This window comes from Tribolium madens, unplaced genomic scaffold, assembly GCF_015345945.1.
Source record: "Tribolium madens isolate multiple individuals breed KSU strain unplaced genomic scaffold, Tmad_KSU_1.1 Scaffold_71;HRSCAF=194;Tcas5.2_LG6, whole genome shotgun sequence".
NCBI classification, from domain to species: Eukaryota; Metazoa; Arthropoda; class Insecta; order Coleoptera; family Tenebrionidae; genus Tribolium; species Tribolium madens.
Window position 1 is genome coordinate 8,037,571 of NW_025401041.1, and position 15,339 is coordinate 8,052,909.

Here is a 15,339-nt window from a genome sequence, read left to right on the forward strand (position 1 = left end):
ATAGACAACCCAAATTTTGACACTTGTGAAGTAAGTGAGCTTGGAAATAGTCACTTAAGTAGCGATTTTGAAGTCAAAAGAAAGAAGAAAATGAAGAAAAATGATCCGTTTGTGGCAGACAACCCAAATTTTGAAACTAATGAAACAAGTGAGCATGGAAATAGTCAAATGAGTAGTGATTTTGAAGTCAAAAGAAAGAAGAAAATGAAGAAAAATGAAGATTCGTTTGCGATAGACAACCCAAATTTTGACACCTTTGAAACAAGTGAGCTTGGAAATAGTCAAGTGAGTAACGATTTTGAGGTAAAAAGAAAGAAGAAAAAGAATGAAGATTCGTTCGCTATAGACAACCCAAATTTTGACATTAATTGTGAAAATGGTTGTTCAAGTAACGAATTTGAAGTTGAAAGAAAGAAGACAAAAAGGAAGAATTGTGAAGAAATAAAGAAAAGTGATGAAGAAAGTCACAAAGAAGAACCTGAACCCACTTTGGATTTAATTTTAAATGTGACGGCAACTCCTGTTGCCCCACCGCCCCCACCTAAACATTCTTCAATTAAAAGAAGAAAGAGCGTCCGATTTAGTGACGTAAATGAAGAACGGATAATACCAAATAATGAAGAAAATGGTCTTAAAGATAGTAGTTTAGATCTAGATGTTGAAGAAATGTCGAAGAAAATCGACGGTTTTCAGGCCGAAATCGAAAACGACATGAACGAAGCCAAAGCTAGGAAATTCATCGGCGAAGTTGGTAATCCTGACGGTGAAAATGAAAAATTACCAGATGGTGGTACCAGACTTAAATTCAAGTATGCCAAATTTGGGAGGGCACCACCATGGGCAAAAAATACCACAAAAGCGAAAAGTTCCATCAAACATTTGATCAAAGGAGATATAGTTTTAGGTTTTAATAACACAAATTTACACGAAATTGTAGGTTATGGTAATAAAAAAAATTAGCGCATCGAAGTTGCCTGTTCGTAGGAGGGGACTTCGTCACTTGGGGGTTTGGGGAGGTGGAGGGCAACGTTGTAGCGGGGAGGGGGGTCGGGGTTATCCTCGTCCTTAGGCGCGCCATCTTGAACAAAAAATTCCCCTAAATTCAATGTTGCCAACTTAATTTCAAAATCGTAGACTACTTAGATCATTTCGTCGGTTGTTGTAAGAAACCATTAAATTGACAACGTGCGAGTTGAGGGTCTCCTCTTCACGGAGTCTGAGGACGTTGTCTTGGCGCTCCGCCCTTTTGCAGTACCAGCAGATGTAGCGGTAGAGGAGCACGAAAACCACGACTCCAAGACTATAAAAGTGTTTTTTTTACGATTAATTCGTTGTTTTGGACGAGTTTTGTACACAACATAAATTTTGTACCAAAAATGCCACGAATGGAAGTACTTGTAGTCGGCGTATTGGTTACAGCAACCTTCCTTACAACAGATTTCGTCGTTGTAACAGTAGTAGGATTGGAGGGGGAGAAAGGGGCTCTGGAAGTGGCATAGTCGGAGCAAGGGGGCCTGCAATGGGGGTTGTCACTTGGGGTAAGGGAAGGGGCGGGTTTACCGAAGTTGACATTTTGACGGTTCGACGGAAATTTTTTGTTGTTGGGGAAACAACATTCAAATTTTTTAGTTGTGGCGTAAAAAAATGTGAAAAAAAAATTTGTCACTAAAAAAGTGAGGTTAAGATAGTTAAAATTTTATTTTTAATGTTTCGCCCCTTTGTAGGTCTGGTTTTAACACCAAAAACATACACTTTGTTTTGTAGAAAATAATTTGGCTTTATTTAAATTGCTAGTCCATTTTTTTTAAAACAACTGTCAAAGTGTTATGTTGGTATCAGCGACTAGTTATTTGATGTTATTACGTTGGCAACGTAAAATGTCAATTGAATATCAGCCGTGTTATTACGAAGGCGCTTTCAGACTCTGAAAATGAGTAAAAATTTTACTTACCCATTAAATACATTTTTCCCAGTTTTTCCGTGTCCTTACAGTTTTTATTTCTTGTCTTTTGGTAAAAAATTTGGTTCCACTTGAAACAAAACAATAGTACTAAAAAAGGGGCGTTTTGGCACTAAATTTGTCACTAGAATCCAGTGTAACAGAGAATTCTTTTTTTTATATAGAAAATTTAAATTTATGACTTATTTGACTAAAAAATGTAAATGTAGCGTTGTTTTTTTTTTAATAAAGGTTTGAAATTAAATTTAGAACTAAACTTTAAAAAAAACGTCATTAAACGAATAAAACAATCACATTAAAACACAAAACCCTGTAAAATGGTGCTTCGTACAAATAAGCAATCTAGAGTTCATAAAAAAAATATTTTGTCACATGATCATTTAATGTCGTCACTGAATCATTTAATTCTGTTGAAAAAAAAAATTATTTAGAAAAAGTATATTACAATTGTAATTATTAATAAAAAACGAGAAAATTATGTGTATATTTTAAAAAAATGTTTGCGGTAGGCAACTTTTAATACAACAGAGAAAACATTGCCTACTTTTACTACCAGTTAAAATCTGCAGTACCTTGTCATGGAATTAGATTAGATTATAATTTGAAAAAATACTAGGAATAACAAACAAAAACAGCGAAAAAATGAATACAAATATCAGTCTATTCAGTCATGTAGGTAAGTAATCAAAGAAAAACAAAAACCCCATTTGTTATACCAGGGACATGCGCAGTGCTACAAACCTAGATATGAAATTCCATTGCCAAATTCAATGAAATCTACTAAAAAAAATTTTGTAAACTCAATCCAGGGACGCATTGTATTTTATTTAAATTAATTTGTCATTTTCACATAATCCAGAGCACACTCGATACTCTTACTCATAATCTTTCTCGTAACTAATTTGTCGCAAAGTGATTAGAGTTCTGATAAAAACCATAACAATACAAAAAAATTCACAGAATAAAGTCACCTGATCTATTTATTTACATTTCGAATACAATAATGATAAATAATACGAAGTCCTTAATCTTAATGCATTTTACTTAGAAAACAATTAAACTAAAATTCTCTCTTTTTCTCAAGTAACATAATCTATAATTCCAGAATTATACAGAAAGTCCAAATATATTAAAAAAAAAGTCCTGTCATTCTCTCAAGGGACAAAATAAATAATTCCAAAATACACAAACACAAAAAAATAACCCGTGTTACTTGATACCTAACAAATCATTGGTTGTAACTTTCCTCAAAATGGGCGTGGTTTCTAGTTTAGCCTTCTTGACCGGCAGTTCGCTTTTCCCATCGCTTTTCTTCTTACCTTGGAACCTCTGATGATCCTTCCCTAATATACAATACTTGATTTTCATCGGTATTTCCTCGACTTCAAACATGGCGTCATGTGGACTCGTCCCGAAAAAGTTCCTAATCTTCGTATCGGCTCTATGTCGAATCAAAAGCTCGACCAAATCAACTAAAAAAAAACAATTTTCGCACCAAAAATTCCACTTTATTAGAGTTCATGGAAACCAAGAAGGATATCGATGGAAGGGATGCGCAGAGACGAAAACTCGTCGCGGACGAATCCATTCGTAAATATAGGGGAGTTCTGAAATCAGCTGAGAGCAGTGGCGTGTATACGCACTTATTTATTTGAAGAAAACAATTAATTCATATACTGTAATGAAAATATTTTATTACTTTATTAATAAATAATATTTTTAAGGCATTTTTTGTTAACTTTGAAAAATTAATTATGTTACATAAATTGTTTTTTAATATGTTTACATTTTTAATAAACGAATCTATTCCTTACTGTTTGTTCGTATTTTATTTATACAGAAATTAATATCACCGTGTATTTGACATAATCGTGGAGCATCGTATGATTTTTTTATATTTAATATCTCAGTCAATGAATATACGAAAAAAAATGCAACTCTATAATTCCCTTTTTATCACAAAATGGTTCTGGAGAACTACATACTAGGAGACGAAACGAGATATGTACAAAATTGCCTGATTTTTTGGACCCAAAAAAAGTAAAAATGAGGGCGCTTAGAGCGTTTTACCGTCTCAGTTTCAAATCGTTTTTAATTAATTTAAATTCAACCACTTTACTAATTGCTTGGAAAAAAATGCAAAAATGTTGAGCTTTATATTTTTAATAAGCTGTAAACAACGAACCACTAAATTTTTCACGAAGAATATGAGAAAAAAAATATTTAAAATTCAAAATCTGTGCTCCGTTTCATGTTTTTCAAAATGCTGCGAATACGGTTAAAGATACAAGAAAAATGTAAGAAAGYAAGTTGTAGAAAATAAAATTTTCTAGTAAAAAGTCKGCGAGACCATACCTCTATCTTTAATGGTTTAGGCCTCAAAGACGTTCAAAGAAGCTCAAGCGACGGATTCGTTTCATTTTTATTGGTGATTGAGTACCGGGGGGACACTTTAAAGCAATTTAAACCTAAACCGTTGAAGATAGAAATATGGTGTCGKGGACTTTTTTGTAGCAAATTTTATTRTCTACAATTTTGTRTRTTACACTTTTTTTGTATCTTTAACCATATTCGRAGCGTTCTTAAAAATATTGGGRGMAACGCAAACTGATAATTGTTTATAATTTATTTTTAATACTGTTTTCGATATTTTTGAAAACGCTGCGAATACGGTTGAAGATACAAAAAAAGTGTAGGAAACAAAATTGTAGAGAATTAAATTTCCCACAAAAAAGTCCGCGAGACCATATTTCTATCTTCAATCGTTTAGGTTTAAATTAATTTTCTCTCTCTTGACCACCGGTAAAAATGAGCCGTATTCGTCGCGTCTTTGAACGTCTTTAGGACCTTAACCATTGAAGATAGAGGAATCATCTCGCGGACCTTTTTCTTGGAAATTTCATTCTCTACAACTTTCTTTTTTATATTTTTCTTGTATCTTTAACCGTATTCGTAGCATTTTCAAAAATATGAAACGGGGCGCAAAGGGGACGTTTTGTTTTACATCGTATCATATCCTAGTCTTTAGGTATCCGTTACGCCACTGCTCAAGTTTCCCCACTACACCGAGTACGCATCGATATCCTTCTTGGTTTCTATAAACTCTACCCAAAACTCACCATCGTGGCATTCCGCAGCATGAAACAGCGCCGTTCGGCCCGATTTCATGTCTTTTATATTCGGATCGGCTCCATGAAGGAGTAAAAGTTCGGCACTTTGGTACGATTGTGCTAAACATGCTAGGATGAGAGGTGTGAAGCCTTCGTAGTTGAGGGTGTCGATATTTGAGGGTTTGGAGTTGTAGAGGAGGACCCTCAAAAGGGATAAACGGCGGTGCTCGATGGCGAGGTGGAGGACAGTGTTGCCCTCAGGGTCGGAGATTGAGATATCGGCGCCGTGGCTGAAGAGGGCTTTCACGATCTCGAGGTCCACGTCGTGGATGATGGCCAAGTGCAAGGGGGCCTGTTTTTAGTTGAAAAATTATTTATTAAAATATTTTATCAATTGGTGCGATAACAAGTTGGCTAGAATACACATTGCAAAATATCGGTCATATTTAAAAAACAAATATTTAGGTTTCGATTTCGTGATTTGGAAATTAAAGTTTCTTTAGATCTAAGGTGGCTATGTAAAATGAAATATTTTTTTAAAACACCACAAAATCACATTTAATATGTAAAGTATATTGTTTAGAAATAATAAAGTTAGTTTAAACACCGTCTATAGTGCTGTAATTTTCCTTAAAATTATTTTAGCTTAGAAGGCTGTGGAAAGCAACAAAATCATTCAGAACTGCCAACTACAAAAAAAAAAACAATCTCAGCCCACTCTGATGTAATATTATCACATTTCCAAAGTTCACTATTTTCACAAAAACAAATTGTTTTTTGGTGTTTTCTAATAGAGAAAAATTAATTTTATATTATTATTATCTTTTATCAATTTTAGAGTAAAAAAATATTTAAAATATTCGAATTTTTGCTAAATATTTTTTTTCAACTAGAAATGTTGTTCTATTCCAGATTTTAGCTTAGAAAAACAAAATCATTCAGAACTGCCTGCTACGAAAACAATCTCAACCAACTCAGACTAAATACATTATAAAAAAAAAACTATTTTTTCAATTTTCAACCAAAAATTTTAAATCCAGATTTTAGCTTAGAAGGCTGTGGAAAACAACAAAATCATTCAGAACTGCCAACTACGAAAATAATCAATCTCAGCCCACTCTGATTGTATCAATTGTCACATTTCCAAAGTTCAGTATTTTCACAAAATCAACATAAACAAATTGTTTTTTGGTGTTTTTCTAATACAGAAAAAATAATTTCACAGTTTTATAGTCCAAAAAAATCATCGATTTTTGATAACTAAACATTTGTGAGCAAAATTATGCAACAAATGTTTTAAAATTTTTGACTTTGGAACCAAAATTAGCTTAGACATGTAAAACAACGAAATCATTCAAAACTGTCAATTACGAAAAAAATCTCAGCCCACTCTGACTATATCAATTGTCATATTTCTCACTATTTTCGCACAGTCAACATTTCTGATTAAATTTTCCAGAAAAAGTACAAGGTAATACTACGTAAACATACAACATAATAAAGCTATTTTCGAATCGAATTTTTGATAAATAATTTTTTTTAACAAAAAATGTTTCAACTTTCGACCAAAAACTTTAATTCTATTCCAGATTTTAGCTGAGAAGGCTGAGAAAAACAACAAAATCATTTAGAAACAGAACTACCAACTACGAAAAAAATCTCAGCCCACTCTGATTGTATCAATTGTCACATTTCCAACGCTCACTATTTTCACAGAATCAACAAAGAAATTCTTTTTTTGGTGTTCTTTTAATACAGAAAAATTAATTTGACACTTTTATAGTCCAAAAAAAAAAACATTTAAAATCATCGACTTTTGATAACTAAACATTTTTCTCAGCCCACTCTGACTATATCAACTATCACATTCTCCAGGCTCACTATTTTCGTAAAGTCAAAATTTCTGACTAAATTTTCCAGAAAGTGATAAACACGTTAATACTTCGTAAAATTAATACTGGAATATTTTATAAATATTTTTTTTTAACAAAATTACGAAAAAAATGTTTCAACTTTAGACCAAAAATTTTTATTCCAAATCCCACAAAATTATTTCCAAAATCCGATTTATTCGTTATCATTTCTAAGGAATTTACACCACATCATGCAAGTTTATTTGTTTACTTTACGTCACAATTTACCGATTATTAGCATGAAACGAGGTAAAACCCCGCGACCTTGAAACCACGGGTAAAATACCACAATTTTGGTATTAAGCGCTCCAATTTCCGGTACTCTTATCAGCCATGGGAACCCCTTAGTGATAAAAACAGAAACCTCTCAAAACCGCCTTATCATCTTTAAGCCGAAAAATGATCAATTTCTGAGAAATCTACTTACAAAACCATGCTGATTGAGAATATTCACGCTTTCCTTAATGGCCTTGAGAACAACACAGTTTTTTTGGACGAGTTTTAGGTCATTTTGGATAACACTATCGTGGATTGGTCTGGAAAAAAAACACCATTATTTGATTTTTTTTAAATGGGGGACTCACAAATTTCCCGAGGGGTCAAAATTGAGTGCCTTCCTCATATCATTGAAGAAATTAAACTTGTGTATCTCCTCTTTGGTCTTGAGTTTCCCGGGATCGATCATTCTGCGACTTGCACACTCACTTCGCTCGCTCTCACCCAGAATAAAGTTGCACAACTGTTCCACATAGAGGGAATCCCTCTCGTCCAAAAAAACCGGGTCGGTTTGTGTCAAAACACTGCGATTTTTCGCCTCGGTCTGCGCACTTTTCTCCACAATTTCAAAGTCCGTCATGGTGGCCACACTGACTTTGAAGGGGCCCATGCTCTGTACAAGTGTCACCGGTTGGAACTTGACTGGAACTAGCACCTTGGGAAAGACACGACGCGGTGCAGGGATCAGTTTCGGCAAGGGGGGCCCCCCGTTCACAGTCTTTTTATCATTCTTGACCAGTGTGTGGGGCACGATTTCGATCCGTTTCCCGTCCTTGTGAATGTACTTCTTGCCGGTTTGTGGGTCGACTTTCAGCACTATCTTAGTGAGTTTGGTTAAATCGATGGATTTATCAGGAGTCTTATCTTTATCTATGACTTGCACCACAGCAAGACCGTCTTTGAAACCGATCGTTTGGACATTGGGGCCCTCCGTTTGGTGGTTTTTGCCGCGGACGTAGCAGCGATAGGGGCTCACAGCCGTGGCGGAGACTTCGTGGAGTTCCATATCTACTTTGAGGTTAGGATTGTGTTACGCCCGTGATTTTACTACAGGGACTCACCTGGGGTCACCACTTATTTAAATGAGTTTCCAGAGACTCAACACTTGACATAAAGAGGGATTTCCCCCTGTTGTGTTAAACGAGCACCCCCGCCATGTCGGTAAAAACGAACACTACACAGGGAGAGAGTGACGCCGATACACAAAACGGACGAGTGCGACGAAGACAAACAACACTTGTAATTAACACCAACCTAAACTGGTCACACGCTAAAAACACCAAACATTATTTTTAACGATTAATAATATTACGTCGCTAATAAATAACAATTGATTTATTTACAGTTTGGCTGTGTTTATGACGTACAAAAATGTGACTAACAAAATTGGAAGTTACAAGAGGGCCAACTCAACAAACCAAAATTTTTGGATTTAATCGTTAAACTTGATTAATAAATAATAATAAAAACTAAATTACACAAAATTGGTGCATTGGACGCCATTTAATACAAAATATCGGGATTAATCGGTGTTTAATTAACTTTTTGAGAGATCATATGTCAAAAGCAGTGGCGTAGCTAAAGTCACAGTGGCGGGGTTTATACACATTCATGGCTATTTTGTTGCTTATTTTGTTACAGTTTAGAGTAAATTAAATCAATTAGTGTTGGTAAAGACAAAAAAATTAAATTTTAATCACCTTTTCCATGAAAAATCGAAAAAAATGTGACTAACAAAATTGGAAGTAACTCAACAAACCAAAATTGTTGTATTTAATCGTTAAACTTGATTAATTAATAATAATAAAAAAAGAAATTACACAAAATTATTGCATTGAACGCCATTTAATTCAAAATATCGGGATTAATCCAAGTTTAATTAATTTTTTGAGAGGTCACATGTCAAAAGCAGTGGCGGGGTTGATACACATTCATGGCTATTTTGGTTGCTTATTTTGTCACAGTTTAGAATAAATTAAATCAATTAATGTCGGTAAAGACAAAAAAAAAATAGATTTTAATCACTTTTTCCATAAAAAATCGAAAAAAATGTGACTAACAAACTTGGAAGTTACAAAAGGGCCAACCCAATAAACGAAAATTTTTGGATTTAATCGTTAAATTTGATTGATTAATAATAATAAAAACGAAATTACACAAAATTGGTGCATTGAACGTCATTTAATTCAAAATATGGGAATTAATCAGAGTTTAATTAATTTTTTGAGGGGTCACATGTCAAAAGCAGTGGCGTAGCAAAAGTCACAGTGGCGGGGTTTATACACATTCATGTCTATTTTGGTTGCTTATTTTGTTACAGTTTAGAGTAAATTAACTCAATTATTGTCGTATTAACAAGAAATTACTCCCTAAGATTTAGGAATTTTCGTGAATAGGTTGCCATAAATTTGGTTAAGTTGGTTTTTGGTGACAAACAAAAGATATCGTAACCACTGTCAAAATTTAGGTTAAGTCACCTGTCAGCTTGTATGAAAAATTCAATTGATAATTGACAGCAGGTTGACAGAAATCTTCAACCGTCAACTACAAGGGGGTAACCAACCCTAAGCATTCAAAATTACTTCTGAAAATTCTAGTTACAAACAACATGAAAATGTAACTTTCGTAAAAGTTCCTTTAGTCTTGGTAAAGACAAAAAAATTAAATTTTAATCACTTTTTCCATGAAAAATCGAAATAAAAAATAATGCACAATAAAATTGTGGTTTATTCATCACAAGATGGTAATTTGTCTACAAATGGGCCAGTTTCTCGCCCACATGGTCGACAAATGGTCCTCTCTGCCATCGCATCGGCCGTGATTTATTTGTTTTGAAAATGTCACCCATTTAAGGGATGATTTCCGTCCTTGACCTCCAGGGCCGGACTAGTGCAATTCCCCCACGTCCCCTATATGACGTCACCGTTTTAATTACCGGCGTTCCGTCAAATTAAACGTGCACGACTAATTAAAATTAATTTAATTAAAGTCCGGCTGGACAAAGAATGGTTTTATTTCGTCCCTTGGTAAAAACTGGGCATTTCCGCCCTTGCTCAAACCCTGTGTTTGCTTTTTTCGAGTGGGCGTCGCCTTAGCATCTGTTAAAAATATCACGAAATTGTCTTAATTGAGCTCATTCGCAGTCGGCTATGACACTTGTTGCTTAGAAACGCAGTAGTGGTGTGACAACCATGGATTGCTATGATCCAGTGACAAACAAAAGAAAAAAATGTGAGGATTTCGTGACACCTGTGAGACAGAGAAGTCAGGCCAATGCGCGCGAGAGAGACAGAACGCACAGGTAACTAGATTTAAAGTTGGCAGTTGTAAGACTCATCCGAAGCAATTGTTTAAGTGTAAACACGGCTTTTTCGACACTACGAACTTTGATACCGACTGAACCGAAAGATCGAAAATTGAGCAAAATCGAGACTTTGAGACTGGCTTCCAGCTATATCTCGCATCTGGGGACCCAATTAATGGCCGGGCCGATCGAGCAACCCTGTCTCAGGCTGGCCAACAAACTAGACCGAGTTTGCACGTTCTGTATAGCCCACAAGAAGTCGCCCAGTACGGACCTGGATTTTGGAAGCGACGAAATTTTACTTAATCCGGCCTCGCCGAGCGCCATTTTCGGGCCCAACGACCTCACTGCCATCTATTATTAATCCAACGACTAACACAAACTGTATATTTCTTAATGTGTACTTAACAAAACAATTTTATTATTTTTATCACTGGAATTTATTTCAACATTCCTTCCTCAAATAAGGTCAAATCACGTCATTAAAGAATTTAAGGAATTTATTGATTCAGCTGGGGCACTAAATTAATTCAAGCCGGTCCTGTCGTTTTTTTGACAAATGACAGGGAAATTTGCAGAATTGGTTTGAATCTAAGGTGGGATATTTTTCGCAAAAAAAACATTCATGGAGTGTCTGGGGGCTTCCCGTGAGATCATTTTCATAGTTGATTCATTCGTACAATCGACCAATTTAGTTTTTAACATTTAATCACCCAAACATAGCCAACTGCGATTTGGACGACTGTGTGAAGTGTCATTGTCTGATTTCACTAAAATTCAGGTTTACACCCAAAATCGATGAAATCATCCTCAAATTGTGATAATTTGACTCTAGAGTGTTCGTATTAGTGCTTATGTGGATTTGAGGTGATAAAATTAGTATTTTTGAGTGAAATTCCGCCAACTAGACTAACCCTAACCTCAAAAATGAACGACTTGGACAAACAATTAGCCGAATTGGCGCTAATCAACAAAACTGAATTGCCCTCAAACTCCAAGAAGATCGGACCGGCGGTGCCCCCAAAACCCAAAAAGCCCCAACCTCAGGTAATGCCCCTTTCATGTCAAGTAAATACTCAAAAACGCGTTTCAGATACCTCAATCGTACCCCCTTAAACAACCCCTTGAGCCTTCTTATTCTTCCCGTCTCCAAACCTCCCAACTTTACTCAAACCTCCCTCCTCAAAACACCTATGCGAATTTGCCCCGCCCCCAAATCAAAACGACCAATCTGACCCCGAAACCGTACACTAAACCGGATCACGTGACCTATAGTAACATTCAAGTGGGCCAATCACGGAACGCCGATGGTTTGATTTATAGTAATTTGGTTCACCCGCCACGGGAGGGAAATATGTATAGTAATGTATCGCAGGGGGCGTATGCAAATGGAGGTGAGTTAGACACGCCCATTGCGTTTCATTGGTTAATTGATTTGATTAGATGATTTGCCACCGCCGCCTCCACCACTCGATTTGACGGCTAATTTGGGGGAGTACGCCCCTTGTACGATTAATACGAATTTGCCGCCCCCACCGGAGGATTTACTGCCGCCCCCGAGTCCCGTCAGTTCGAGTTATAGCGAGTTGAGGAGGGCGACTCAACCGGGGGCTCAGGAGTTCAATTACAGTCTCGGATCGCAGGTAGAGACCTTGCTTTTTGGGGTTAGCTTGGTTTTGAGGTACTAATGCTTTTTTGTCTCGTTTTTTGCTAACCAGTACGCTGATTCTGATTCTTTGTATGGATATGGGGCTATGTCTCAGGTAATTAACACAATAACTCGGCTATTTTTAACATAAAAATGTTTTTTTTTAACGAAATTCTTGTTTTGTGACAGTCATCGTCCACGTATGAGTCCATTTACGAGCCCATAAACCCCAGGCCTCCAAGTCAAATGTCCTCAAGATCGAATTATTCACTCTATGCCCCCTATGTGAGTGGCAATAGTAGCACTATGACGGGCCCCAGCCAATCAGCGAGTCGTATGGAAGTCAATAAACTGCAAGAAGTGGACAGTTTGACCGATCTTCTGGTCCAAGGAATGGACAATGAACAAGATCAAGACGTTTATGGGGTTTGTGTCAAATGTGGGGATAAAATCATAGGGGAAAATAGCGGATGTACCGCCATGGACCAGTTGTACCACACCACATGCTTCACTTGTCACCACTGCGCCATCAACTTGCAAGGGAAGCCCTTTTATGCCCTTGACGGCAAGCCCTACTGCGAGGAGGACTATCTGGTAAATTATTTAATAAAATACAAGGCAAAGGAGTCCTGATGAGACTTTCCGTGTTTTTTCTTACGAAAATTTAATGTTTTTTGGATTTTTTCGGTTTTTATTTTTTTGACATAACCTCATTTTTTGCACTATCGAAAATTTTTAATTCTGACCAACAAAATTGATAGTTTTTATTGAGATGAAGAATTGGGGTTAAAATTGTTTCGTTAAATGGAGCTTGAACGAAATTATGCCTTTTTTTGTTCTCTTTTCGTTCCTAAGTGTTACATAACCTCACTATAGTAGATAAATAAACATGATCAAATAATCCCCAATTGATTATAATACAAAAGAATTTTAGTAAATACGCACTTGTTGTTCTTTTTGATGACTGTTTTCCACTTTTTATCAATTTTTTTCGGTGTTTGCTGTTAATACATAACCACACTTTTTCATCTTAATGTTTTTCACCACTAAATCGCAAAAATTGTCAATAGGAGCAAAAAGGCTCAAGTAAAGGCACTGTTTACGCAAAAATATTTTTGTGAGTTTTAGTTCAAAATATTGTGAGATAACCTCACTTTTTGCACTATCGAAAATTTTAATTCTGGCCGAGAAAATTATTAAAGTTTTTAATTCAGATGGATAATTGGGGTTAAAATGGTTTCGTTAACGCAGTTTAGACGAAGTTATGCCTTTTTTTATTTTATTTTCCTTCTTAATTGTTACATAACCTCACTTTAAAGGATAAACATTACCAAAAATAATCCCCAATTGTTTAAAATACAAGAGAATTTCAGTTAATACGCACTTGTTGGTCCTTATGATGACTATTTTCCACTTTTTAACAATTTTTTTCGGTGTTTACATAACCACACTTTTTCACCTTAATGTTTTTCACCACCAAATCGCAAAAATTGTTAATAGAGGCAAATAGTGGTTTTCAATTGGCTCAAGTAAAGGCACTGTTTACGCAAAAAATATTTTTGTGAGTTTTAGTTCAAAATATTGTGACATAACCTCACTTTTTGAACTATCGAAAATTTTTAATTCTGACCGAGAAAATTATTAAAGTTTTTAATTCAGATGGATAATTGGGGTTAAAATTGCTTCGTTAACGCAATTTAGAGGAAATTATGCTTTTTTTATTTTCTTTTCCTTCCTAATTGTTGCATAACCTCACTTTAGTGGATAAATAAACATCAAATAATCCCTAATTGATTAAAATACAAGAGAAATTCAGTAAATACACACTTGTTGTTCTTTGTGATGACTGTTTTCAAGTTTTTAACAATTTTTTTTCGGCGTTTTTGACATAACCTCACTTTTTTTTTAACTAATTAGTCCGTAATTTCCAGAACACGCTGGAAAAATGCTGCGTGTGCCAGAAGCCGATCCTGGACCGCATCCTCCGCGCCACCGGCAAGCCCTACCACCCCAAATGCTTCTGTTGCGTGGTGTGCGGCAAGAGCCTCGACGGTATCCCCTTCACAGTCGATGCCACCAATCGCGTTCATTGCATCGAAGACTTCCATAAGATTTTCGCCCCCCGATGCTGGGTGTGCAAACAACCGATTATGCCGGAGCCCGGCGAAGAGGAAACCGTGCGAGTGGTAGCCCTCGATCACAGTTTCCACATCCAATGCTACAAATGCGAGGTTTGTTTTTCATACGGTTGGTATTGGTGTTGGTTCTAGGGATGTTTTAGGATTGTGGATTGGTATTATCGTCCGAGGCGGAGGGCCGAGGCTGTTACCCCCTTGACGATCATGTTTTATGCAAAAGTTGCAATGCGAAACGCGTTCAAACTCTAACGAATCACATGACGACGGAGTTGTAAGTAGGTGAGTGTTTAGTTGCCATATTGTTGTGATTTTTGAGTGATAGAAGGGAAAAAGTATTGATTTGTTAGGCTTGACGCTTGTATTTTATATTCGAGATATTTTAATGGCACTTCAATTATATTGCTTATCATTCCAATTTAGGGGTAGATTTTTATCTTTTATATGTGATTTTTTAACGTGCCAATGGGTTAATAAAGTGTGACACAAGACGGGATTTTACTTCCCCTCAAGTCGCCATTATCCAATATTCCCCTCCCACTAAATCAAACCAATCAAAATCTAGCAGTTTATTACAAATTCTAACTACAAAAATCAGTCTTAAGTCCAATATGGACGGAGTTTAGCCTAGCCTCAAACCATTTTTCACAGAAAAGCAATACAGAATATAAAATTTTTAATTCTGACCGAGAAAAGTATCAAAGTTTTTAATTCAGTTGGATAATTGGGGTGAAAATTGTTTCGTTAACGCAGTTTAGACGAAGTTATGCCTTTTTTGTTTTCTTTTCCTTCGTAATTGTTACATAACCTCACTTTAGTGGATAAATAAACATTATCAAATAATCCCCAATTGATTAAAAAACAAGAGAATTTGCTGTTTATACATAACCACACTTTTTCATCTTAATGTTTTTCACCACTAAATCGCAAAAATTGTCAATAGGAGCAAAAAGTGGCTCAAGTAAAGGCACTGTTTACGTAAAAATGTTTTTG

The 15,339-nt window shown here is 35.7% G+C and overlaps 5 protein-coding genes across 16 annotated transcripts in view; 3 read left to right on the forward strand and 2 right to left on the reverse strand.

Moving 5' to 3' along the window:
• The window catches only part of LOC123008877 (uncharacterized protein PFB0315w-like), a 2,954-nt gene extending 1,985 nt beyond the window's left edge, over positions 1 to 969 (forward strand). The window contains exons 4-5 of one of the 6 annotated variants that reach the window (XM_044404916.1): positions 1 to 92; positions 210 to 969. In XM_044404916.1, coding sequence (XP_044260851.1) covers positions 1 to 92; positions 210 to 960 — 843 coding nt within the window. In that variant the 3' untranslated portion in view covers positions 961 to 969. The other 5 variants (XM_044404915.1, XM_044404913.1, XM_044404912.1 and 2 more) reach the window with 5 other exon arrangements.
• LOC123008878 lies at positions 896 to 1,589 on the reverse strand. Of its 3 annotated transcripts, none has more exons than XM_044404919.1 (4): positions 1,561 to 1,589; positions 1,372 to 1,514; positions 1,140 to 1,300; positions 896 to 1,096 (listed from the first exon to the last, which is right to left on the reverse strand). In XM_044404919.1, exons 1-4 carry the CDS (start codon positions 1,570 to 1,572, stop codon positions 957 to 959), a joined length of 456 nt encoding a protein of 151 aa, XP_044260854.1. In that variant the 5' UTR covers positions 1,573 to 1,589; the 3' UTR covers positions 896 to 956. The 3 variants fall into 3 exon arrangements, with proteins under 3 accessions (XP_044260854.1, XP_044260853.1, XP_044260852.1); XM_044404918.1 differs by having other exon boundaries at positions 896 to 1,078; positions 1,354 to 1,514; XM_044404917.1 differs by having other exon boundaries at positions 1,354 to 1,514.
• A 1,333-nt stretch (positions 1,590 to 2,922) lies between these two features.
• On the reverse strand, positions 2,923 to 8,529 carry LOC123008775 (nuclear factor NF-kappa-B p105 subunit-like). Of its 2 annotated transcripts, none has more exons than XM_044404781.1 (5): positions 8,321 to 8,529; positions 7,568 to 8,270; positions 7,411 to 7,519; positions 5,080 to 5,422; positions 2,923 to 3,432 (listed from the first exon to the last, which is right to left on the reverse strand). In XM_044404781.1, the coding sequence occupies exons 2-5, from the start codon at positions 8,263 to 8,265 to the stop codon at positions 3,170 to 3,172; spliced, it is 1,413 nt and encodes a 470-aa protein (XP_044260716.1). In that variant the 5' UTR covers positions 8,266 to 8,270; positions 8,321 to 8,529; the 3' UTR covers positions 2,923 to 3,169. The 2 variants fall into 2 exon arrangements, with proteins under 2 accessions (XP_044260716.1, XP_044260715.1); XM_044404780.1 differs by having other exon boundaries at positions 7,568 to 8,267; positions 8,321 to 8,528.
• Positions 8,530 to 10,349: 1,820 nt separating this feature from the next.
• LOC123008776 (transcription factor 15-like) lies at positions 10,350 to 10,993 on the forward strand. 2 transcript variants are annotated; one of them, XM_044404782.1, is made up of 2 exons: positions 10,350 to 10,560; positions 10,603 to 10,993. In XM_044404782.1, the coding sequence occupies exons 1-2, from the start codon at positions 10,451 to 10,453 to the stop codon at positions 10,925 to 10,927; spliced, it is 435 nt and encodes a 144-aa protein (XP_044260717.1). In that variant the 5' UTR covers positions 10,350 to 10,450; the 3' UTR covers positions 10,928 to 10,993. The 2 variants fall into 2 exon arrangements, with proteins under 2 accessions (XP_044260717.1, XP_044260718.1); XM_044404783.1 differs by having other exon boundaries at positions 10,615 to 10,993.
• Positions 10,994 to 11,136: 143 nt separating this feature from the next.
• On the forward strand, positions 11,137 to 14,835 carry LOC123008773 (lipoma-preferred partner homolog). 3 transcript variants are annotated; one of them, XM_044404778.1, is made up of 8 exons: positions 11,137 to 11,344; positions 11,399 to 11,610; positions 11,657 to 11,957; positions 12,007 to 12,206; positions 12,282 to 12,326; positions 12,401 to 12,805; positions 14,143 to 14,442; positions 14,493 to 14,835. In XM_044404778.1, the coding sequence occupies exons 2-8, from the start codon at positions 11,491 to 11,493 to the stop codon at positions 14,622 to 14,624; spliced, it is 1,503 nt and encodes a 500-aa protein (XP_044260713.1). In that variant the 5' UTR covers positions 11,137 to 11,344; positions 11,399 to 11,490; the 3' UTR covers positions 14,625 to 14,835. The 3 variants fall into 3 exon arrangements, with proteins under 3 accessions (XP_044260713.1, XP_044260712.1, XP_044260714.1); XM_044404777.1 differs by having other exon boundaries at positions 11,137 to 11,610; XM_044404779.1 differs by lacking the exon at positions 12,282 to 12,326 and having other exon boundaries at positions 11,139 to 11,610.
• Positions 14,836 to 15,339: the final 504 nt, after the last annotated feature.